Here is a 26,785-nt window from a genome sequence, read left to right on the forward strand (position 1 = left end):
TGGGATGAACGTTGCTTTGTCTGCCTTTTGGAAGGTCGTAGAGGTAAACATTTATTCCCTATAAAGTTTAGCTCTGCATATTAGTTAGCCTTTGCTCACACTTTTAACTCCTTGTAGATCTGGTTCTACGAGTATTTTCCTTCTGTTGCGCCGGCGAGACCATCGCCGCGGGGATTTCCAGTGAGCGCCTCTTGGGGCGGTCATTGATACGACTGTCGCGTGTCTACCAAAAATAAACCTAACTCCAACCTCCTAAAATGTAGTAGGGTAAGCTAGGGTCGATCCCACAGAGAATTGGTTTATTAAATTATAACTTGTGTTAGTTAGAAACCCCTGTTCTGAAGAAATAGTACTACGATCTAATAAATAAACTACTATGAACTATGGGACAAATAAAGTACGAAAGAAAGACTACTAAAATTGAAATATGATAAAAACGAATAATAATAAAACAGGGATCGGGAGACATATTATAGCATTGGAGTATTTGTTGGTCATCGAATTATAAAAATTATGTTCTTATCTCAATGTTAGCCGATGAACACAAACAAACATTCAACACTTCCCTTAATTGCAAATAAACCAAACATGCTTTTTGAGTATTGTCTAACTAACTAACAATCTAGAACAAGCTCTCTAGACTCGATTAATTAGCAGCATTAATAACTAGGAAGTAGCTAACTTAAGCCACAAATCTCACAAGCTCGGATTCGTGCAACTTAAAGAGCTGATAATCATAGGCATCGGACAAGTTTCAGTCACCTATTAAACACCTAAGTGCTACTAAGGAGTACTAACCGGACAATTACGTATCATAGATTAATATTCTAGCATTTAAACTAGCAAATTATACTAAAGATGGCCGGTCTAAAATATAATCTGGTAATTCATACTAATAAAACAGATTATCAACCCAATCAAGAAATAAACATAATACCCAAGAATTATAACATCTCTATTCTCACAACAAAATAATCCAATGCATAATATATATCCCTACCCTAAGATGAATTAGCCTAACATATTAAGAGTTGAAATTACAATAACAAGTACAAAAAGAAACTTCATAATATGATATAAATAATTAAACATCGAAATTGATAATGCTAGCAGTAGCTAAACGAAGCACAAAGTACCAACATTTAACAAATGCCATAACTTACCAATGATTAGCTGAATAATAAAATTCAATCCTATATCTTAATAAGAAATCAAACTCTGACTATTATTACCAAAATGAAATCCAATACAAAGAGTAAAAGGAGATATTAAACTAATGTAGTATCAAAACCAATTTGATGATTACCCAAGACTATGACACGAGTTGCAGTGCTCCAAGGAATTTCTTTAGTTTTTATTCCTGAAACCTAGCCCAGAAAAATCCCGTAGCAAATGACAAATTCCAGAACACATCTAAGTCCTCTCGACTGATGCTGTTTCTCTTCACCGCTACTACACTGCTCTGAGTTTGTTTTCTGATTTTTTCCTCAATTCGCTGCCCAGAAGATCGCCTCCTCTCGCATGCAATTCGGCTTTACTCCAAAAACAGTCTAAAAAAATCTCTCCCCTTCCAATCTCAAAAACAACCCCCTTTCTTCCCATTCGGCATCCCAATCTTATCACCCGGAATCTTTGATCCCGAACGCTCTCATCCTTATGTGATTTCATCTCTATCTTTTCTAGCTTGACAGTTTGGTACCCACAAAAATCGCTCAAGAAACCTACCTCACTGCTCATCGAAATAAAGAGAAAAAGATTCTGATGAGTATTGTAGGTTTGTAGCTCTCTTTCCTCTAGTATGCCCATTCACAATAATATCTTATTGGGCTTGAGACAAATGTGACTTAATCTGGTCATGTGGTCTTGGTTTCTTTTAATCCGAGCGTTGGTAAAAATGTAATTTAGTGCCGTAATCTTCCTTCCTACAGCCAAATAAATAAAATAGTAGTAACTCAAGTCTACGAAAGAAAATTACTTATAATACTCTTAAATTATCAAATGTCAATATAAAATCAAGAGTTTAATATATATAAAAATTATATTTTACGACCCTATCAAACACCCCCAAGCTTAATATTTTGCTTGTCCTCAAGCAAAGGCATGAAATTACAGAGAAGTTAGACTCTTGATATAATAGTATGCAACCTGACATGTTACAATTACTCCACTCTTGCTCAATTACAATTTCAAGCCAAATATATTGACACATCAGACCAGCTAAGCATTCTGTAATAATCACTCTACTTTGCTCAATAACAGCGTCAAGTCAAGTATATATGTAGGGGGCAAATCATTTTTATGATTACAAAATCAATTATCAACTCTTAAAACAATTACAGCCTACCTTCCGTCAACACTGTAGTGGAGTAAATCAAAGATCCTCAAGACTTGAATCAAGGATAGAACAGGGCCAAATCATTTTTTTTTTTGTTTTTTTTTTTGTTTTTTTTTTTTTTTTTTGATATATATACAAGTCTATTAGCAAAGTTAAGCATTGTAGAGTGAATGTAATGTTCATATGCAATGCACTGTCTAAATTTCATTATTAGACTCAATATAATACCATACCACAACAGAGACATACCAAGAGACTGAACATAACGCATTCCCCCAAAGCTTAATCCACACATTGCCCTCAATGTGTGACTGTAAAAAAAATAAGGGGATAGAAATAGGAAGAGACAAGGAAACGAGCTCACCGGATGAGTTGAATATGGTAGGGTACTGCCTGATGGTATCCCCCCAAGCTTCAATATGTTCATATTTTCTTGCTGCAAACATTTTTGGATATAAGCAGGTGTTGTATCAGCGCAGCTTTAACTTCACCATTGGGTCCAACCAATCCCACTGTCCTGCAACAACTTATGCCAAATAAAAACAGAATTAGTTTCCTGAATATTATAGGGGGCTTCAAAGTAGGAGCAAACGAAATATCTAAGCTGAATTTTTTTTTTCTTTTTTTTCTTTTTTTTTTTTTTTTTAAACAGAGCTATAAAATTGAAAAAAATGACGATAGAATAAAACAGAGCTAAATTTTCGTTGAGGCGGAGACTCCAATCTTTCCTGTTTGGATTCACAGTCTTCTCTAGAATGGACTTGATTTCTCGATTGGAGACTTCTGCCTGTCCATTTGTTTGTGGGTGATATGCAGTGGACACTCGATGAAACACATTATACTTCTTCAAGAGAGCTCCTATTGTCTTATTGCAAAAGTGTGTCCCCTTGTCATTGATGATGGCTCTCGGGAATCCGAATCTGGAAAAAATATTTGAGTTCAAAAATTCTGCAACAACTTTAGAATCATCAGTACGGGTGGCTATAGCTTCCACCCATTTCGAGACATAATCGACAGCAAGCAAAATATATTGAAAACCAAAAGAAGAGGGGAAAGGCCCCATGAAACCCATACCCCAAACGTCGAAGATTTCACATATTAAGATAGGAGTTTGGGGCATTTCATTCCTAGGACCTAGTGTACCTGTTCTTTGACAACTATCACATGCCTTACAGATTTCGTATGCATCTTTAAATATGGATGGCCAATAGAATCCACTCTCTAAAACCTTGCGTGCGGTTCTCTTTGGTCCAAAATGTCCCCCACATGCATAAGAATGGCAGAAAGTTAGTATAGAAAGAATTTCAGAATCAGGTACGCACCTTCTGATCAGTTGATTAGCACAGTATTTCCAGAGGTATGGGTCATCCCATATGTAGTATTTTGCTATACTACGCATCCGGTCCTTCTGTGCTTTTGTGTAGCTGGCTGGAAACTTCCCGGATACAAAAAAATTCACCAAATCAGCATACCATGGAGTTCTTGAGTTCAAGGCATGAAGCTGCTCATCGGGGAACTCTTCATTGATTGGGACTTTACCTTCATCAGCTTCAATAACTAACCTGCTCAAATGATCAGCAACACTATTGTCAGAACCTTTTTTATCTTTTATTTCAACATTAAATTGTTGAAGCAATAATATCCAACGTATTAGCCTAGGTTTGTATACATCTTTTGACCACAGATATTTCAGCGCTGCATGGTCAGTAAACACAACAATTTTAGTACCCAATAAATAAGACCTGAATTTGTCTAAAGCAAAAACTACAGCTAAAAGTTCTTTCTCAGTTGTACTATAATTAGCTTGAGCCGCATCCAAAGTCCTTGAGGCATAGTAGATGGCATGGGGAACTTTTCCAACTCGCTGGCCTAGCACCGCTCCTACAGCATAATTAGAAGCGTCGCACATCAACTCGAATGGGAGCTCCCAGTTAGGAGGTTGTAGAACAGGGGCAGTGACCAACTTGTCTTTCAGCTTGTCAAATTCCTGCTTACAGGTCTCATCAAAATGGAACTCCACATCTTTTTGGAGTAGTCTGCATAGTGGTTGCGCAATCTTCGAGAATCCTTCAATAAACCTGCGATAGAACCCTGCATGGCCAAGAAAAGATCGAACTTCCCGCACAGAGGCGGGGTAAGGCAGAGAAGAAATAAGATCTATTTTAGCTTTATCAACTTTTATTTCTTCAGACGACACAATATGGCCTAAAACTATACCTTGTTGAACCATGAAATGACATTTTTCAGAATTAAGCACAAGGTTAGTTTCAAGACAACGTTTAAGGACCAAAGTGAGGTGTTCTAAGCATCTATCAAAAGAATCTCCATGTACAGTGAAATCATCCATGAAAACTTCTATGAAATTTTCAAGGTAATTTGAAAAGATGCTTACCATACATCTCTGAAAAGTCGCTGGAGCATTGCACAGTCCAAATGGCATACGACGATACGCAAATGTGCCGTACAGGCATGTGAACGTCGTTTTTTCTTGATCCTCCGGAGTTATAGGGACCTGCACATAACCTGAAAAACCGTCAAGAAAACAGTAATAAGCATGACCAGCAAGACGCTCTACCATTTGATCAATAAAGGGTAAGGGAAAATGATCTTTTCGAGTCAAAGAATTGAGTTTTCTGTAATCTACACAAACTCTCCACCCATTTTGTACTCGGGTGGGAACCATTTCTCCCTTATCGTTTTCCACCACTGTGACTCCTGACTTTTTTGGGACCACTTGCAAGGGACTGACCCAAGGGCTATCTGATATAGGGTATATCACCCCTACTTCAAGAAGCTTCATTACTTCTTTCTTCACCACTTCCATCATAGGTGGATTAAGTCGTCGCTGCACTTGTCTCACGGGTTTAGCTACCACTTCTAATAAGATTCTGTGCTGACACATAGAGGGACTAATTCCTTTTATATCAGCAACCGTCCACCCTAGAGCTGTTTTATGCTCCTTCAGAACTTGCACCAGCTTTTGCTCTTGATTCGGAGTTAGATTACTCGCGATTATGACTGGCAGAGTGTCATTTTCTCCCAAAAACGCATACTTGAGATGGTCTGGTAGTGGCTTTAGTTCCACTTCAGGGGCCTGTACAATAGAAGGTAACAATCTGTTAGAAGTGACAGGTAACTGCATAAACTGTTTGTCATACCTTGACTGCTTATCGGGAAGTATTTCCAGAGAGGAAAAAGCTTCCTTAACTTCCCCCTTAAGCTCAAAATGTTCCTGCAAGTCAGTATACTTTTCTTTTTCCATAGGCCCAGTCAAAACAACATCTAACCCATCATGACCAGAGAGAAAGAATACTTGCTCAGTTAGTGCATCAATGACATCTATACTAGAAACAGATTCACAATCAGAGGGATATCTCATGGCATCAAATAAATTAAACCGGATAACCTCCCCATCGAATTCCATGGTCAACACCCCACTGTGAACATCAATTTTAGTTCTAGATGTTTTCAGAAAAGGTCTTCCTAATAAGATAGGTGCTGCACTAGGGGATTCATCATTTGACATATCTAAAACATAAAAGTCAGCAGGAAACACCAGTTCATTCACTTGCACTAAAACATCCTCGACTACTCCTACAGGGTATGTATTAGAACGGTCAGCAAGCTGAATAATCACTCGAGTGTCTTTCAAAGGTCCTAAGTTTAGAGCTTTATAGATATATAAAGGCATGACATTAATAGAAGCTCTTAAGTCTAGTATGCATTTATCGTATCTCGTGTTACCTATTTTACATGGTATAGTAAAAATACCTGGATCCTTGCACTTTGGAGGAACTTTCCTCTGTAAAACAGCAGACACATTCTCACTAACACTGACTTTTTCATCTCCACTCAATCTCCTCTTGTTAGTGCATAACTCCTTCAAAAACTTTGCATACCGCGGCACTTGTCTTATAGCTTCCAGTAAAGGTATGTTTACCTCAACCTTGAGAAAAATGTCCAGGGTCTCTTTCTCCTTTTCTTGCTCTCTCTTCTTATTCTTAGATGATAACCTACTAGGAAATGGAACAGAAGAAGTAAACTCATCAATATTAGGAGAAACAACATCTCTTACCTTAGTGGGCTGCTTATCTTGCTCTGGAACAATAGTCTCTTGTTCCTCTTGGTGTGCTGCCAGCCCTTCAGTCTTTTTCGCTGGAACCTCTAATTGCTTGCCACTTCTTAGGGAGATTGCACTCGTGTTCTCCTTTGGATTTCTCTCTGGTTGACTCGGAAGCTTGTTAGAGTTCTGAGCTTGGAGCTTTCCTACTGTGTTAGCTAACTGAGAAACTTGGTTCTCCAAGTTCTTTAGACCACTTCTTGTCTCTTTCTGGAAATGCAAAGTGTTGTCAGCCATTGCCTTCACAATATCTTCCAGAGACATGCTACCAGATTGTGGCTGGGAAACTTGCTGATTTTGAGGTCGCGGCTGATATTGTGGTTGCTGATGAAACCCAGGTGGAGGATTAGAAGCTTGCTGTTGCTGGAAAGCTGGTGGTCTGAGGTTAGAGTTGCCTGCCTGCTGCTGAGCATTACCATATCTCAGGTTTGGATGATCTCTCCACCCCGGATTATAAGTCTGAGAGAATGGATCATAACGTCTTTACTGCCCCTGACCACCACCAATCGAATTAACTTCTTCTTCTTGCAGAGTAGGACACATATCAGTTGGGTGTCCTACCATTGAACAAAGGCCACATACTTTTTCTTGCCCTCTTTTGATCATTACTCGCTCCACTAAGGAAGTGAGTTTAGCTACTTGTTGCTCAAGGTTAGAACTCACCACTTCATTAACTTGACGTACAGAGGTGGACTTGATATTTTGACCTCCTCGATACTGAGAGTTTGCAGCCATGTTTACAATCAGTTTCTTTGCCTCTGCGGGTGTTTTGTCAACCAATGCTCCACCACTTGCTGCATCAACTAAATTCCTGTCTGTCTCCCTGAGTCCTTCGTAAAAGTACTGTATTAATAATTGCTCACTGATTTGATGGTTTGGAAAACTATCACATAGTTTCTTGAAACGCTCCCAGTACTCATGAAGTGTCTCTGCATCGTCTTGTCGAATTCCACATATTTCTTTCCTGATATTAGCTATCAAAGATGCTGGAAAATATCTTTCTGCGAATACTTTTAGCATTTGATCCCATGTTGTGATGGTTCCAGCAGGTACTTCAAATAACCACTCCCTGGCAGCATCAGACAAGGCAAAAGGAAATGCCTTTAACTTGAGCTGGTCGAGGGTGACACCAGCCGGTTTCATCCCCGCACATGCTATGTGAAATGCCTTCAAAAATCTGCTAGCCTCATTCATGTGAACTGAACCCAAGGAGTTAGTATTACGGAAACCTGAAAATGTGGGAAGAGCTCTAATCAACCCCGGCTTGATCTCAATTTCTGCCTCATCGTCTACTATGCACAATAAATTTGGATCAAACGTTGGAGCTGCAAGCTGCTTTAGTGTTTGATCACCCATCTCAAAAATATATTCACCCTCCTCGTCCGAAGATGAACTTTCACTGTGAGGTAACGGAATATGACGAGCTTGCTCCAGTATATGAGCACGAGTCCTTTTAGCTACAGGAAGAGTAGAAAATGGATGAATTATAAGTCCCTGGTTCCTTGCCGCAAAATTTCTCAATCTTTGATGTTTCAAATTTCTGTCACACATACAAGAACAAGGAACTAGGTGACAAGTTAGTAAGAACAGTTAGAAAAACACAAGAAATAATAAAATAAAACGCCAAGTCCCCGGCAACGGCGCCAAAATTTGATACGACTGTCGCGTGTCTACCAAAAATAAACCTAACTCCAACCTCCTAAAATGTAGTAGGGTAAGCTAGGGTCGATCCCACAGAGAATTGGTTTATTAAATTATAACTTGTGTTAGTTAGAAACCCCTGTTCTGAAGAAATAGTACTACGATCTAATAAATAAACTACTATGAACTATGGGACAAATAAAGTACGAAAGAAAGACTACTAAAATTGAAATATGATAAAAACGAATAATAATAAAACAGGGATCGGGAGACATATTATAGCATTGGAGTATTTGTTGGTCATCGAATTATAAAAATTATGTTCTTATCTCAATGTTAGCCGATGAACACAAACAAACATTCAACACTTCCCTTAATTGCAAATAAACCAAACATGCTCTTGGAGTATTGTCTAACTAACTAACAATCTAGAACAAGCTCTCTAGACTCGATTAATTAGCAGCATTAATAACTAGGAAGTAGCTAACTTAAGCCACAAATCTCACAAGCTCAAATTCGTGCAACTTAAAGAGCTGATAATCATAGGCATCGGACAAGTTTCAGTCACCTATTAAACACCTAAGTGCTACTAAGGAGTACTAACCGGACAATTACGTATCATAGATTAATATTCTAGCATTTAAACTAGCAAATTATACTAAAGATGGCCGGTCTAAAATATAATCTGGTAATTCATACTAATAAAACAGATTATCAACCCAATCAAGAAATAAACATAATACCCAAGAATTATAACATCTCTATTCTCACAACAAAATAATCCAATGCATAATATATATCCCTACCCTAAGATGAATTAGCCTAACATATTAAGAGTTGAAATTACAATAACAAGTACAAAAAGAAACTTCATAATATGATATAAATAATTAAACATCGAAATTGATAATGCTAGCAGTAGCTAAACGAAGCACAAAGTACCAACATTTAACAAATGCCATAACTTACCAATGATTAGCTGAATAATAAAATTCAATCCTATATCTTAATAAGAAATCAAACTCTGACTATTATTACCAAAATGAAATCCAATACAAAGAGTAAAAGGAGATATTAAACTAATGTAGTATCAAAACCAATTTGATGATTACCCAAGACTATGACACGAGTTGCAGTGCTCCAAGGAATTTCTTTAGTTTTTATTCCTGAAACCTAGCCCAGAAAAATCCCGTAGCAAATGACAAATTCCAGAACACATCTAAGTCCTCTCGACTGATGCTGTTTCTCTTCACCGCTACTACACTGCTCTGAGTTTGTTTTCTGATTTTTTCCTCAATTCGCTGCCCAGAAGATCGCCTCCTCTCGCATGCAATTCGGCTTTACTCCAAAAACAGTCTAAAAAAATCTCTCCCCTTCCAATCTCAAAAACAACCCCCTTTCTTCCCATTCGGCATCCCAATCTTATCACCCGAAATCTTTGATCCCGAACGCTCTCATCCTTATGTGATTTCATCTCTATCTTTTCTAGCTTGACAGTTTGGTACCCACAAAAATCGCTCAAGAAACCTACCTCACTGCTCATCGAAATAAAGAGAAAAAGATTCTGATGAGTATTGTAGGTTTGTAGCTCTCTTTCCTCTAGTATGCCCATTCACAATAATATCTTATTGGGCTTGAGACAAATGTGACTTAATCTGGTCATGTGGTCTTGGTTTCTTTTAATCCGAGCGTTGGTAAAAATGTAATTTAGTGCCGTAATCTTCCTTCCTACAACCAAATAAATAAAATAGTAGTAACTCAAGTCTACGAAAGAAAATTACTTATAATACTATTAAATTATCAAATGTCAATATAAAATCAAGAATTTAATATATATAAAAATTATATTTTACGACCCTATCAGTCATCATGTGGACAAGTCCACTACACATGTCCGAAACCGGATCATCTCGGTATGACTTTTATTGTTTATCTTGCTTTTCCGCGGTGCTTTAGATGTATTCTTGCCTAATTGATGCTTTTTATAGGGTCCTGAGGTGGTATACCGGCCGTGGGGCGGTTGGATAGTCCCTTCTGATGTCTTCGTCGTTCCCGTTGCTCCACCACGTCATATGTTCGACGAGGCGCGGTTGTCGAGCATGTCTGAGGGAGCTGGTACCCCTTGGCTGTCCCCTGTGATCCTCGGACGGTGTTATGCTGAGGATCTACTACCTTTGTTAGCTCCAGCCCCCGTACCGGCTGAGGATATGAGGGTAAGATTTTCTTAGCTTTACTTTCCACTAATTAGCCCCCAAGTAATGTTTTACTGACCTTTTTGTCTTATCAGGACGGTGCTGATGAATTCGTGCCACCTAGTATGTCCATCCACTACCAGGGGATGTACGGGCCGATCGAGGAGATGATTTCTCCGGCTCCCGAGGGTGAGCGCTTTGTAGAGCGGTCGATTCCTCGCCACCAGACTAGAGTAAGCCTAGTTTTTTCAGAATTTTTGTGTTCATATATCATGCATTTTTTACTGACTTATTTTTCTGACAGTTTTCACGCGAGGTGGTTTCGGCGATGGCACGATGCATAGATGCCTTCCAGAGCCAGCTCGTCCGGATGAGGAATGCGACCACTTGCCGTCAGGATGATGTCATCCGAGAGGTAGCCTTTCTTTGCTCATTATTTTTGCATTGCTGCTTCAATTTTACTTTGTTTTTGATTTAACTCTTTTTGCAGGGCCAGCCTATCTCTTCTCACACCCGCGCGAGACCTGAGGGGCGGAGGGATCCAACGAGGTCCAGTTCGAGACGTCGTCGCACTTCGTCAGGAGGCAGAGGCGGTCGCTCTGAGGCTGCTCGAGCTGATGTTGCAGAGGGCTTGGTATCTTCTTCTGAGGGTGCTCATGCTGCACCGGTAGGAGAGGCTACCTCGGCTTTTAGAGGTGGTGGGATGTACGAGGTAGGCTCGTCATCGCAGCAGCCTCCTCGGCCTCAGCCTTAGGTTGATCTTGGCTAGAGTGGTCCTATATTGAGTCTTCCTCCTCCTACGGAGACTGGAGCTGGAGCTGGTGGAGAGGTGACTCCTCGTACGGCGCAATTTTATGACATGATGGGCATACGTCCTCCGGCGCAGTAGTTTATTCCTGTGTATATTTTATTTTGACTTTTTTTGTAGAACTTTGCCTTAGACTCATTATTTATAGACACATTTTGTATATTTATGCCATTATGAGTTTATTTACTGTTGTGTGTGTGTTTGTGTGTGCAAGAAAAGTGTGACAACAATTTTGCGCACAAATTCCAACATTATTATTATTGATGGATGGTATCCGACTCTCTCCCCCAAAAAGAAAAAATAAAAAAGGAAAAAATCGAATGAAATGTCGGGTGTTTGGAAATTAAAATAAAGTCCAAAAAAGAATAATAAAAATTAAAAAAAATAATATCTATATTTAATTAATTAGGAAAAAGGATAGAATAGGATTAAACAGAGCCATAAAGTCATTAACTGACTCGAGTTTAATATTAAAAACGCAAGTGGAGGACGCGCGGCTGATCTGGCAACTTGGCGCCAGGTGGCGCCACACTATGGCGCGTGGCGCCAGGCGCTACACTTAAGCGTGTGGCGCCAAGCGCTGGCGGCTGGCGCCAATTGACGCTGATGCTGTATTTTAATCTGATTAAAATTCCTCGCAGTTTCTGTATAAAAATCCCCCTGCCTAGTCGATTCTTCTCATAATTCCAGCGAATAAATAATTCTCTTCTATATAAAAACAATAATTATGTCTTTAGTCACCAAGACCTTCACCCAATACACTCATGAATGGTGTCGATCTCTTAATGCGAGGGAGAGAAAAGAATTAGACTTATTTCACCTGGGGGGAATTTATGGCATCAAAGGGGTAGATATTGACCTAGACTTCATACATATCGCTTTAGAATTTTGGAATGTTGATACTCATTGTTTCAGAATAGGGTATGATGAGATTAGCCCTTTGCCGAAGGAATTTGGTGCTATCTTAGGCTTCCCTAAGATAGACCTTATAGCAATCCCTAGAGTAGATGCATATTATTATAAGGATTTTGAGCGCTTCTTTAATTTAAAGGAAAGGGATTTATCAAAAATAGTGGATGGCAATATAGTTAATTTGAAAGAATTTGCATGCCATTATTTTGGTAAACCTCTTTCTGAATCTTTTCATATATATAAAAGAAGGGAGTTCTTATTTTGCATGCTTAACCAATTTTTTCTTAGTAGTGGTAAAAATAACGAGGGTCAATCAATTATAACCACTGTACTAGAACAAATTGAATCAGGGAGAAATCCAATGCCATTAATAGCTGGAGAGACTATGATTAGTCTAGATGAATTGAAAAGGGACCCAAAAGCGCCTCTTCGCGGTTCTCCAATTTTATTACTGGTAGAAAAATAATATTTTTAATTACAGAAATCAAATAATATATTTTTGTATTGTAATAACAATTTATTTGCATTGTAATTTTTTTTACAGATGTGGCTAATGCAGAGGCTAGGATTAATTAGCCCTCCGGACGATATTGAAAAATATACACCCAATTGCTTCGTGAGAAGGAAGAAGAGCATCCCTAAAATTGGGCGCCATGGGTGGGGAAAATTCTTTGAATCACGTGATTTTGCTATCAAGTGAGTCGTCCCATGGTGGAAAATAGAAAGGATGGTTGGTGTTAACAAGCAGCCTTTTTGCCGTCTTCCAAGCTTGTCTCGTGTAACTTATTATTATCCCTGCAGGGTAAAAAGACAATACGACTTGCTTCAGAATATTCCTTCCGGGGATCTTCGTCCTCCCTTTGAGTACCCTATTTCTCAAGAAGTAGACAGATTTGATGCTTACTGGGGTGCTAGACCTTTATGGGAAGTGATTACCCAAAAGGTTCCCCCTTCTTTGCCCAATGATGTAAAGAAGTGGTTGCTGAAGAAATCTTTGATTGATCAGGGTAGAAACGATGTGAAGAATCGTCTAGGTGACAGGGTAATTCTGCCAAGGAACGCTTAGGTGCAAGAATTGAATTCAAAACACCTACAATGCCTAGGAAGAAAAATACTACCAAAGACAAAGGAAAAAGGAAAGCTAACACCACAGATAAAAAAGCTTGGGTGGAAAAGAAGCATGGAGTGTTAGCTGAAGGGGAGACCATCTACTCCAAAATTGAATGTAGGTCCTCTAAAGGATGCCTACTAGCTAAAGTTATGGATGAAGAGGAGGAAGCAGACAAGAATTGGAAAAGAGCTAGAAAGGAAAAGAAAGATTAAAAGCATTGCTTAGCTTTAGATTTATTAGACTTAGATTGTTATTTTTATTTAAAGTTAATTTATCTTAGCTTTATTTAAATTCCATCAATAATGTAATTTTATTTTATTAATGAAATTTCAGCTTTCAATTAAATTATTCACTTTAAATTTATTTTATTAAAGCAATGAAAATCGAAAAAATTAATTTTCCAGAAATTCTTCGAGTACGGAAGTCGAAAATTTTCCGAAAAACACCGAAATTCGCCTAGATTTTATTCCGAATTGGCGCCAGTCATTGGCATTTGGCGCCTGCTATTGAAGTTTGGCCCTAGGCGCCAATTCCATCGGCTGGCGCTTATGACTTCTGACTGGCGCCAGGTTCTGTTCTGCGACGCTAATAATTCACCGATTTTCTGTTGAAATTTTAATAAATTCTGGAACGCGGAGATGTCGAAAAATAAAGTGGCCGCACCCGTAAAGGGTTGCCTACGTATCCTTTCTTAAGGAATCAGGCCGAACGTAGCTCTCTTGAGTATCCTACTCAAGTAATTTATGGGTAGTATTTCTTAAGTTGGTCAAGATTTGTCATGTTTGAGAATTCATTGCCTTCCATATCAGTTACTTTTGCTGCACCTCCTGACATGACTGTTTTGACAATGTAGGGTCCAGACCAGTTAGGTCTAAATTTTCCCCTTGGGTTTAAAACATTTTTCCTTAGCGCTTTTAATACTAAGTCTCCTACTTTGATATTTCTTGTCTTGACCTTCTTATTAAAATGCCTAGCCATACGAGTTTGGTAACACTGAGTGTGGTGTAGAGCTTCTAATCGTTTCTCGTCAAGTAGAATCAATTCTTCATATCTTGCCCTATTCCATTCAACTTCATCGAGTTTACTCTCTAGCGCAATGCGTAGTGATGGTATTTCTAGTTCGACAGGTTGTACGACATCCATTCCATATACTAAGGAAAATGGCGTATTTCCTGTTGATGTACGGATTGACGTGCGATAACCCCACAATGCAAAGTGAAGTTTGTCAGGCCAATCCTTATATTTTCCCGTCATTTTCTCGATGATAGTCTTTAGATTTTTATTAGCCGCCTCAACAGCTCCGTTTGCTTGAGGTCTATAAGGGGAAGAATGATGGTGTTGAACGCCGTATTTTTGTAACAATTCTTCACATTCGGCTTGAAAGTGAGTTCCATTGTCACTTATCATTTCATGTGGGACTCCATATCGATAAATAATATTTCTTTCGATAAAGAATGCTACATGTTTTGCAGTGAGTTTAGCGTATGATTGCGCTTCGACCCACTTTGTAAAGTAATCGATTGCTACTAGGATAAATTCGTGGCCTCCTGTTCCTGGGGGAGTGATTTTGCCAATGATGTCAATTCCCCATGTAGAGAATGGCCATGGCGACGTGTAGGTGTAGAGCAAAGATGGAGGGACATGTTGTAAATTGGCATAAATTTGGCACTTAGGGCATCTTTTTACGTATTGATGGCAGTCCCTATTCATTGTAGTCCAATAATATCCTTCTCGCATTATTTTCTGGACTAACATTTTACCGTTTACATGAGTGCCACAGATTCCTTCGTGAACTATTCTCATCACTCTTTGTGCATCCATCTTTCCTACACATAAGAGAGCTCGACCTTTAGGTACCCTTTTATGTAGCTTGTTGTCTTTGAGTACATATTGAGAAGCCAAAAGTCTTAATGCTCACTTTTCTCTTTTGTTAGCATGAGGAGGGTATTCTCCATTGGTGACATAATTGAGTATGTCTGTGTACCACGGTTCTTCTTCTTCTTCTTCTTCCTCTTCTTGGACTAAGTCATCGTCTTCTATAGCCTGGATATATGCTGGTTTGTGCCTTTTTTCGATAGTTAGGGGCATTTGCTCGATTTCCATGAGAATCCTAACCATTGAGGCTAATCTTGCCAAGGAATCGGCAAATTGGTTTTCTTCTCTAGGTAGATATGTGTATTCTACCTTCTCTAACTGATCGGTAAGAGTTTCCAGATAGGTTTTGTAAGGGGCTAAGCTTTCGCTGCTTACTTTTCACCTTTTAGATATCTGATTGATGATCAAAGAGGAGTCTCCAAATATCCTTAACTTCTTTACTCCCAATGCCAAAGCTGTTTCAAGGCTTACCACGCACGCTTCATATTCAGCAACGTTGTTGGTAACGTCGAAATCAAGCTTTATGGAGATTGGAACGTGCTCTTCTTTAGGTGATACCAGTAGTACTCCGACGCCACATCCCTTTTGGTTTGAGGCTCCGTCGAAATACAAGGTCCAAGTATCAACTTCAGTGACCATTAGGTCTTCATCTGGAAATTCATTGTCTTGTATTGGCGTCGAGTCTTCTATTGGGAAGTCTGCTAGAAAGTTTGACACTACGGATCCTTTAATATCTTTTTGTGGCATAAACCTTACATCGAACTAGACTAGATTGACTATCGATCTTGATATGCGTCCATTGAGTGTAGATTTCTCGAATAGATACTTGAGTGGATCTAATCGGGAGACTACGAAAAAGGTATGTACCAACATGTAATGTCTTAACTTAGTTGTGGCCCACACCAAGGCGAGGCACAATTTCTCGAGCGGTGTATAGCGTGTTTCGTATTCGAGCATCTTTTTAATTAGGTAATAGATGGCGTTCTCTTTGCCTTCTACTTCTTGTGCTAGCATGGCTACCATTGTCTCTTTGGTAACCGTCAAATATAACCTAAGAGGTATTCCGGGAAGTGCTGGCACTAATACGGGAGGATTTGCGAGGTAGGCTTTGATCTTTTCAAAAGCTTTTTGACACTCGTCATCCCATATTACTGGTACATTCTTCTTAAGCTTCTTGAAGATCGGTTCGCATATTGTCGTCAGTTTTGATATGAACCTACTTATTTATTGCAACCGGCCAATAAATCCTCGAATCTGTTTCTCAGTCTTGGGCGGTGGCATTGACATGATTGCTTTAATCTTGGTTGGATCTACCTCTATTCCTCTAGAGCTTATGACGTATCCCAAGAGCTTGTCTGAGGTGACTCCAAAAGCACATTTTGATGGATTCAACCTCATGTTATACTTTCTTAGCCTTTCGAAAAATTTTCTTAAGGCTACTTGATGGCCTGGACGGTCTTTTGATTTTACAATCATGTCGTCGACATATACTTCGACTTCTTTGTGCATCATGTCATGGAGTAAGGCAGTTTCTGCACGTTGGTAAGTAGCACCCGCGTTTTTCAACCCGAATGGCATTACCGTGTAGCAGTAAGTCCCCCATGGTGTTATAAAGGTTGTTTTCTCCATGTCTTTTTCGTCCTTTGGACTTGCCTTATTTAGATCTCGATAGTCGACACACATCCTTACCCTTCTGTCTTTCTTTGGAACTGGGATGACATTGGCGACCCATTCGGGGTATTTAGATACCTTGATGAAACCTGCAGTTATTTGTTTTTGAACTTCTTCTTTTATTTTAAGTGCTACGTCGGGTTTCATTCGACGCAACTTTTGTTTTACAGGTTTCATTCCTGGAAGTAGTGGTATAGTGTGTTGAGATATTTCTCTATTAATGCCTGGCATATCTTCATATGACCAAGCAAATACATCGATAAATTCTTTAAGTAAGTTAATTAAATCGGTTCTTTCTTGCTTATTAAATGTTAATCCGATTTTAACTTCTCTTTTATTAGTTGAATCATTCGAGAGATCAACTGTTTCAGTTTCTTCAATTACCGATGTTTTCTTTTCGAGTGTTTCCATTGCTTTAATAATTTCTTTGTCTTTTTCATCGTTAGCTAAGCAATTCTCGTCATCTTGGGTTAGAGAAGAACAAAAGAAGTAAGGAGAATGAGAAATATTATTATATTATGATATCATTACATCAAAGAGTGATATGTCCTCAGGGACTGGATCACTAACTATCCTAGGAGAAGAAATAATGGGGGGAGAGGTGTTACTACTAAAGACTTAGAAGACTCTAAAGGGAAAGACTCAGACTCAGACGACTCCTCAAACATCGGTCCTTGTCCTGTCGTGATTGATATCTTCCTTCCGCTTGGAGTAGTCACTTTGATAGTCTTGCGCCACCCTTGTAGTGATCCTTCACTTGAAGTAATTAGCTTCGAGGGGTCGAAGCTTTCACTTTGTAGGACCGTTTGAATGAGTGAGGAGTTATCTTCTTCATAAGTTCGCTCATTCTTTTCTCGCCCAAACACTAATCCCATGACGTTAAAGTCAAAGCATGGGGGTGCTTTCTCCTTATGGACGGGTGTTGGGATTTCATCAGTGAAGTAGCAATCTAAGAAAATCTCGAATCCCGGTTGTCTTATGCCGTTTACAACAAATGGCTCGGGAAATTCATGGCAAGGATAGCCCTCTCCTTCTTTTATGAACTGACCATTAAGCGTAAGAGGGTACTGATCCATTGGAATTGCTTTCTTTTGAATGCGAGCGTCCCTACGTGCTTTCAACTTTTCCTAGGCTCGCTTGAGATCTTTCCGAGTCAATTCAAAACCAAGTCCGAAAGTATCTAACTTAGGGAGGCCAGGTGACTCCAGCGGTTCTGCCATTCCTTTCTTCTTTCCTAAAGTCATCCCAGGAAAGTGTCCTTGTTTCTTCAGCATGGCGTGGACAGTCATGTTGGAATGGGGGTCATGGCAAAGAGATGTCCTTTCATCCTCCTGGATTAAGGAGACTTCTTCGTTAAAGGCCCATAGGTCTTCATCATCCTCGCCGTGCTCCACATTAATGATTGGATTCTCTATGGATTTGATTCTCATAGGCGAAGCATCGATGGTGATTGGAATTCCTCCAACTATAGCCTTCACTTGTTGGTGGAGAGATGAAGGGACGACCTTTAGATCATGAAGCCAAGGGCGTCCCAACAATAAGTTGAATGAAGCTTTGATGTCCACTACTTGGAAAGTAGTAGCATGTTCTATTGCTCCTGCCGTTACATTTAAGGTAATCTTGCCAAGAGCTTGACGACGAGTATTATCATAGGCTCTTATTCCTTGTGTGGACGGAGTTAAGTCTTCATCCCTTATGCCGAGCATCCTCGCGGTTCTAAGTGGACAGACATTGATAGCCGATCCATTGTCTACAAGAGTCATAGGAACATTCATCCTTTTGCAAACTACCATGAGGTTTAATGCCTTGTAATGTTTGTCACCTTGTGGGGGTAAATCTTTGTTAGAAAAGGTGATCAAATTGATCGGACTAGGAAGGTCACTTGTGAGGAAGTTGGCTAGTCCCTCAGGAGTAGTGTCAGAATCTATCCTAATTTTATCCAAGGTATTCATTACGACCAACCTATGCTCTCGAGATGTTGCCAGAAGTTTCCATACATTCATCTCAACTTTTGTCTTCTAAAACTGTTTAACAATGTTGTTGTCTTCGATGATAGGTATGGGAACTTGATGTACGGTGGCATAGGTTGTGTTGAAATGGGAGGTTGCATTCTCCCACATCTTGTGAGGACATCTATTGATGAATCTTCTTCAGCCCAAATGTCATCTGTGGTGTATGACACAGAAGGTGAAGGTCCTACTATGTCCTTTAGATAGACATCTTCTTCATCACTGTCCCAAACTCCATTAATGGTTGTATCCTCTTCTTGTTGAACTTGGACCAGTTTCTTTTCATCAATCATTTTCTGTACCAAATCCTTGAATTTAAAACAGTTTTCTATAGTGTGACCCCCTGATTGATGATACTGACAGTAATATCTATCTGTCCTTTTTAATGACTCGAATGGTCTCGGTTCGAGAGGTTTGACCTCGCCACTCTCGGAGAGCATTTCAAACATTTGCGCATATGGGATCCCAATTGGAGTGTATATTCTATTGCTCTTCTTGGGTTTTTCAGTGACTTGTAAGGGAAAGTGCTTTGCCTCATAAGTCATTCTCACTGGTGTGAATTCTCTTTTAGGTTCTTCTTTTGGAAGTGGAATCTCATCATATTTCTTATGGAGTTCGTTCATAACTTTGAGAGCTTCGCGTAGTAATTGCGATGCCTCCTTCGTAGACAGTGTGAGCAATTGTATATCTTCTTTATTCACCGGTTTTGGAAGACTATCCTTGACATCGAAAAAGATATCCTCTTTTTTTTCTATGGCACAGATTTCTTTGACAGGTTTAATGAGAGAGGAGGGGTCAACCTCGTTTTCCTCATCGGAGATAGCCAGGGTATGAGCTAGAGGTGCATTGTCGATGCTTGGCTTCTTACTGGCAGGGGGAAACAACAGTTTGTTATTGTCGATTAGGTCTTGGATAGCTTCCTTAAGCTTCAAACAGCTTTAGTGAGATGGCCCCTACCTTGGTGATACTTGTAGTGTGCATTGGGGTTCCAGTTAACTGACCTCTTCTCAACTGGTGTGTCCCCAAATGGTCCAATGGGAGTTATAAGACCTTTTGCATTTAATCAATCAAATGCGGTGTTATAACTCATGCCAATAGGAGTGAAGTTCCTCCTAAATGGTTTCTTCTGTCCTTGGTTGTTCATGGCAAGAACTTCTCCTAAATTAAAGGTGCTAACATTATTTGAGTGGGCGGTTTTGGAAGAAGAAGGATTGTCGTTCTTCTTTCCTTTCCAGCCACTGTTGGAGTTATTGTTGGCGGCTTTTGACTTAGCCAAGTCATCTTCAACATTGATCCCAATGTCATAAACGGCCTTGAAGGTATGGAGATTATTTTGATATTTAAGATGCTTGGAATATTTTTCTTGGAGATTTTTGATAAACAGTCTCACAGACTCTTTTTCACTTGGCACCTCAATCATCTTAGCTGTGGTTTCTCTCCACTTGTTAAAGAAAGAGGTGAAGCCTTCATTCTCTTTCTGTTTGAGTATTTCAAGTTCTCTATGGTCAGTCTCGACTTGAATGTTGCACTTGTACCTATCAACGAAAGCGTTTGCTATAGACTCCCAGGTAGAGGTCTTTTCTTTCTCGAGAGAAAAGAACCATTGTTGGCAAACGGTCTCGAGGGATAGTGAGAACAGAGAAGGGAAGACTTTTTTATCGATCCTTGATACTCATTATTGTTTCAAATGCTCTTAAATGAAAGTAAGGGTTGTCAATTACTCTGAATTTTGGGATGTCGTTGGCGTTGAACTTCTGCGGAAGAAGATCCTTGTCCACCGAGACCCCTTGTGATGTAAGCTCTTGAAACTTTTAGTCGCTGGACAACTTGCTTAAACTCTCTTGCATGAGGTCCATCTGTTGTTGCTCCACGGGATCATCGATCCTAAGTGCGAGAAGCTTCAGTGTCTCTGTCACAATAGCAGTTGGTTCTTAAGATCATTGACTTCTTCTTAAGTTGCCATTATAACCCTAGCTTTTTCTCTTGCGAGCTATAGGTTTGTCGAAAAGTTGGACTTGTACGAAGAGGTTATCTTTGATTAATCGTCCTTCCTTTCTTGACCACGCGCTGTAAATTAACCATTTTGCGTTTTAATTACTTGACTCGAATCATCTTGACTTTATGGTTTATTTTAAGGGAAAAAGAAAAAGAAAAGGGTGCATATTTTTGGAAAAAATAATGTACATATTTTTCGGGAATTAAGTATTATTATTTTTATTGGAGGATTAATATCCGACTTACCCCCCTAAAAAAAATGACGGAAAAACGCGCACACAAGACTAACTTAATCATGGTCAAAGTATGTGTATTGGTGTGTGCGTTGAGTGTAAGTGACATGCTTGGACTCTTGTGTAAGACCATGGGACTTAGTGCCTAAACTCGATCATTGATTCAATTAAATATTATTGACAGCAAAATTAACCGAATTAAACAGAAGACTGATTAATTAGACCTTAGGTGATGACTCGACCAATAATCCGAACTGTCGGCTAAGCGACAGGACTGGCGTCACACTGTGGAGCTTGGCGCCAGGCGACAGAACTGTCGTTAAGCGCTACACTCCATAATGTGGCACTACAACTCAGACCTTGGCGCCAATATTGGAGCTTCGGTCTGGGACTGTTTTCGGTGTTATTAGTCAACTGGGGTATGCCTAAAGTCGTATTAGGTCAATTCCGATTAAAATATTAGACTTTATCGACTCAAATTAATTAATTAATTAATTAATTAATTAATTAGGCAAAGTTATTTAAGTCATTAATTGATTTAGTCTCAACACAAGTCAACAAACGGTTAGGAAAAATTACATAGAGTATGCATAACAAATAATGCACAATTAGTCAAGTATGCACAATATGATGCTATGAGTTTGCAACCTAACCATGGCTCTAGTCCTCTAAAGTTTGGGATATGGGTTAGTCAATAGAAGGTCCATGGTTAATTGTCCATATGCACCGCGCGGAAGCCCAACTGTGAAGGGTTGGCGCGAGTGGATGGGACACCGCGAGTTTTAGAAAAAACTCGCTTCTATGGTTTGGTGAATTCAACATCTCGGACGTACCCTTTGTTGCACGGAGCAATCAATCGAGTAGATGGAGTATGAATTCCCAGAGGGTTATGTCCATATGTAGAACACATATGGGTTTCAGAAAAGTGAGAAAAAGTTCAATCAGGAAGTAGGATCGAGCAAACAATACGAAAAACCGGTCGAAATTAGAACGCATATTTCTGGCTCGGTATTGGGGTAAACTGGCGCCAGCAATCAGAGACTGGCGCTAGCTTTTAACTGTAGCGTCTGGCGCCAATACTGTCGTCAGGCGCTACAACTAAAACACTGGCGCCAAGCTCTGGCCCCTGACGCTACTTCCCACATGCCTCAGCAGCTTTCTGTGCTCGATAAAATTTTCCAGTTTCGCGCGGTGTTATTTCAGTCCTAGTTGTGAAAGATATTTCTCAAATTTTTTACGTGTAAAATCCAATGTTTTTAACTCATTACGGATGGTATTTCAATGAGATCTTTTTTATGCATATGACAATAATGTTAATCAAAATTACGCACATGAAATACTTAGAACTTTTCGAGTCTCATCCACTCATTCTAAATCATTGTCGAAACAAATTCAGGAATTAAAATAGAAATCCTCCCCCGTGGAGTCGCCAAAAACTGTAGGGAATAATTTCAAGCCTTTAAATCCCACTAGCTTGAACCCCACTGTGATCATACACTAAAGTACGGTGGCGTCCAAAAGGGAAGAAGATTGAGCAAAAGAGTCGCCAACAAGTTTTTTAGGAACTTGTAAACCGTTCACGAGGTGAAGGTTACACCCCTTAACGATCAAGAGATCGTCAACTCTATAAGGTCTAGAACCAAATAAGGGGTCGGGGATGATGGTACAAATCCAACCTAAAAGAGATTGAACCTGCCCTAATAATAGGCCTCTACTTTATTCAGATCGTATTCATGTGCGCTTTTTGATTAACATGCAATCATTAGGTTTAACCCTAAACCCGTTTATCTATGTTGGTTGAATATTAATGCACAAAGAAACTATTATTGGCGATCACTTGAAATTATAATCACAATTAACCTTAAACAAGATTATTAATATCTTATTAAGCGTGATTACAAGTACCAATTCCCTTTAAACACGCATAAAGGCGTGATCAAGCAATAAAAATAAAATAATGAAAAAATATCAAGCAACATAATAATCATAGTAATAAAATTATAATAGTCATAATAATAATCATAAATAAAATAATCATCACCAAAATAATAATAATAAAAATATAATAATAATAATAATAATAATAATAATAATAATAATCATCATAAATCATAACAATTATAATCATAATCATATTCATGTTAATATTAAAGCATAATAAAAATAGCAAAATCCTAGGCATGATACTAACAAGATTAATAACAAACCCTAGCATGTCACTAAGCAATAAAAATCAAATATTTAACCCTAACATGATACTAACAATCATAAATATTAGGAAGAACATAGGAAGCATCATAGCAATCATATTTAATATTAAAGTCACCCTAGACATGATACTAGGAATATCATAATAACAATGTAAACATGATTTCTACATCATAATATCAATAAATCAATAAAGTACTTACTTTGATGCCTCGTACCTCTTTCTAATTACAAAATACACACGTTAGTAACTTCAAGGAAAATAATAAACAAACAATTAAATTAAATAATTGAAATAGAGATTTGGGACCAAACCCTCAGAAATTAAACCTTTCACGTCTAGGGCGAAGGCAACTTCGAATATGGCTAGGTGTTTCTAGATCTTACGAATGCGGAATTTTGTATGAAAAAGCAAAGTAAGAAAGAATTGAATGTTTTAAGAGAGATGAATGATTTAGAGAATGCTAAAGAATTAATGATTGTTGATGAATCTTCATGAATCAAAACGGAGTTTTTAATACGATATTTATAGAGAAAATCAACCAAGAAAGATAAATTAACAAAATAGAGTTTGACGCATTAAAAACAGAGCTGGCGCCAAGCCTGATTCCAACGCGTTTTCGAAAATCCGATAAGTTTACCGTACTGGAGGATAAAATAATATAATTTCCTCGAAAATGCTATTTGATTTTGATTAAAACTCTGAAAAGTCAACAAAAGTCAATTTATCAATGCTAATTGAATTATGAATGAAAAGAACCTTCTAGAAGAATCTAGAAGACTAAAACCATTCCTAATTGCATTAGGAATGATAAATCATATTAGGCCCTCCCCTAGATCATTGGGCCGTACATAAAGCTCAAAGCGGGCCCAGTTTAGTAAATTGGCCATAACTTCCTCAATATTCATCGGAATAGGGCTTATAATATATCGTTGGAAAGGTCTTTGCAAGCCCCATCCAACTACACTACTATTGGACCCATATCATGGACCAACCAAACTGGATTGGCTGTTTTCTTTAAATAAGTTTTCAAAAACAGAGAGAAGAGAAAAGAAATTAAAACTTTCCGCAACACTAGACCTTTCCACACTTTCGTTTCATTCGATTATGATTCAACGTGAAAGGTACTCATCACTGGGTTTGGTTTTGGGGAGTCACAAATGGGTGTCTACACATATTAACGAATTTTCTCATGTTTATGTCATTTAAAAATCGTTTCACAAAATCATACAAACCATACGATTCTAAAGTAGGGCGGTGTAACCACCTTGAAGGAATTACCTCGCGCCCGATTAGGTGTTCTAGCCGCTCCTTTTGCTCCTGGCTAGCAATACGGAACGTCAGCAAGTACGGGAGTTGCAAATCTGGGTCATATATACTCCTCCTTCGAGCTAGAACTCCTACCGAAAATAGATCGAGCCCTCTTTGAAGCCATGGTAAAAATGGGTATGTAAATTTATTGGAATGGAATTCGAAAATTTTGATATAGAAATGTAGAGTATGAAGAGAGGATTAATAATATGTAAAAAGTTTTGGATTTGGGTGAGAAATGAAGAGAGAATCTTATAGAGAACGTAGAGAGAATTTGAGTTTTAGAAAGAGAAAGTTATGGAGGAAAAAGATTGAAATGAGAAAAACCGAAGAAAGAAGAAGAAGAAAGGGGGGTCGGGTGCGTCGTGCCCGGTCGGGCGGGTGCTCGCCCGGTCAGGCGATCTGATTTATAATTTATGCTTTGCTCTCGCGTTCGGTCGGGCGGCATTCGCCTGGTCGGGCGATCTGATGTACCCGATTTCATCTACTCTCGCGCCTTGTCAGGCGCCCTTCGCCCGATCGGGTGATCTGATGCTGAAATTTTCGCCTTTTCTCACGCCCGGTCTGGCGAGGTTTGCCCGATCGGGTGGACGAATATGTCCGTATACGACAATTTCCGCGCCCGTTCGGGCGAAAATACTCGATTTTTGAACCTAGCTCTCAGGCCCGGTCGAGCGAGCTTCGCCCGATCGGGCCCGAGGCTAATTGACGATTTTTATTTGCTTTCTTCTTTTCTACAATTTTGGCTAACTCTTTTCCTTCAAAATTGGACAAAAACTCATAAAACTCATTAAATTCCCTCATCTCTCCTCTCATAAGAAAAAGAAAGAAAAACTAGTCTAAAAAGCATTAAAAATACGGGTTGCCTCCCGCAGAGCGCTGGTTTATTTAGGTCCCGCACGACCTTCTTACCAAGTACAAGAACTAGGACCATTGGCCTAACGCTTGATCAGGCGGTTTCTCACCCAGTCGAGTGGTGTTTTGGCTACCACGCGGCTTCCTAACATGCCCTGTAGGACGACAATTCACCTTATTTGGTGGATCCTCCTTGACTTGGATCGGGGGTTCTTCAATGCTAAGCACTAAAGATCCTTCTTTGATCGAGGGTTGCTGCAAATTGTCATTGCATTTAACACTTGCAACTCGATCTGGCGGAACACTTACCGTAGGCTCAATTTGCACAACTTGCTTGATTGATTCCACCTTTTCGTCCTCAAAGTCAAGACCAACAGTGTAGAAGGCTCTTTCTATTGCATCAACTTCCTTCTGCCATTTGTCTATCTCAGCTGAATGGGATGCAACACAAGATACCGCCTCCAAGGGATCTTTTACAAGAGCTTGGGGATTGTTAGAATAACTTTGAACTACATTAACACTAAAGCACTTCTCCTCTGTCATGGGGCTTTTAGGGGTATTATTAAAATTAAAAATAATTTTATCGTCCCCTACGGATAGTGTTAACTTGCCACTTCTCACATCTATAATTGCTCCTGCAGTGTTAAGGAATGGTCTACCCAAAATGATTGGGGTTTGCATATCCTCAGCCATATCAAGAACAACAAAATCAACAGGTATATAAAATTTACCTACTCTAACGGGAACATCCTCTAAAACACCTAAAGGGTATTTGAAAGAACGGTCGGCCATTTGTAGAGTAATATTGGTAGCTTTTAATTTACCCATATTCAATTTGGAACACACGGATAATGGCATGACACTAACGCTAGCACCCAAATCACACAATGCATTATCAATCATTACATTGCCAATATGACAAGGGATAGAAAAGCTACCCAGATCTTTTAATTTAGGTGGGGATTTATTTTGAAGTACGGCACTACACTCTGTAGTGAAAGCTACTGTCTCTACCTCACTAATAGACCTTTTTCTTGTCAATATTTCTTTCATAAATTTTGCATATGAAGGAATTTGTGTGATTAATACAGTGAAGGGAACTGTTACCTTCAAATCTTTTACCATGTCCAGGAACTTACCAAACTGCTTATCCAAATTTGTCTTCAGTTGACAATTAGGGAATGGAAGTTTGATAATTGGCTTTGGAGCATTATTGCTCTTATCTGGAATAGCCATCTTCTCTAGAGTCGTACCCTGCAATGTAGAATTAGATATATTAGTACTATGCTTTAACCCTGCAGGGCTATTAGCTACATTGTTTGGTTTAACGGAATCAAGATTAGCATTATTTAATAAAAACAGGTTCATCAACACTGGGCATAGGGGGCCCTTCATAGTTTGAATGACTCCTTAGAGTAATTGCATAGGCTTGATTGGTTGTGCTGGCAGAGCTCCCTGCTGGCGGGCTTGTAGAGTAGCGGAAAGCTGCGCAATTAGATTATCTACAA

General features: G+C 39.1%; 1 protein-coding gene across 1 annotated transcript; it reads right to left on the reverse strand.

Moving 5' to 3' along the window:
* Nucleotides 1–1,050: 1,050 nt before the first annotated feature.
* LOC110725096 lies at nucleotides 1,051–26,513 on the reverse strand. The gene is made up of 5 exons (XM_021904567.1): nucleotides 26,417–26,513; nucleotides 25,612–25,813; nucleotides 7,038–7,995; nucleotides 3,658–6,914; nucleotides 1,051–3,255 (listed from the first exon to the last, which is right to left on the reverse strand). The coding sequence occupies exons 1-5, from the start codon at nucleotides 26,511–26,513 to the stop codon at nucleotides 2,823–2,825; spliced, it is 4,947 nt and encodes a 1,648-aa protein (XP_021760259.1). The 3' UTR covers nucleotides 1,051–2,822.
* Between the last annotated feature and the right edge of the window lie 272 nt (nucleotides 26,514–26,785).

The sequence above is a fragment of the Chenopodium quinoa genome, unplaced genomic scaffold, assembly GCF_001683475.1.
Source record: "Chenopodium quinoa cultivar QQ74 unplaced genomic scaffold, ASM168347v1, whole genome shotgun sequence".
Lineage (NCBI taxonomy): Eukaryota > Viridiplantae > Streptophyta > Magnoliopsida > Caryophyllales > Amaranthaceae > Chenopodium > Chenopodium quinoa.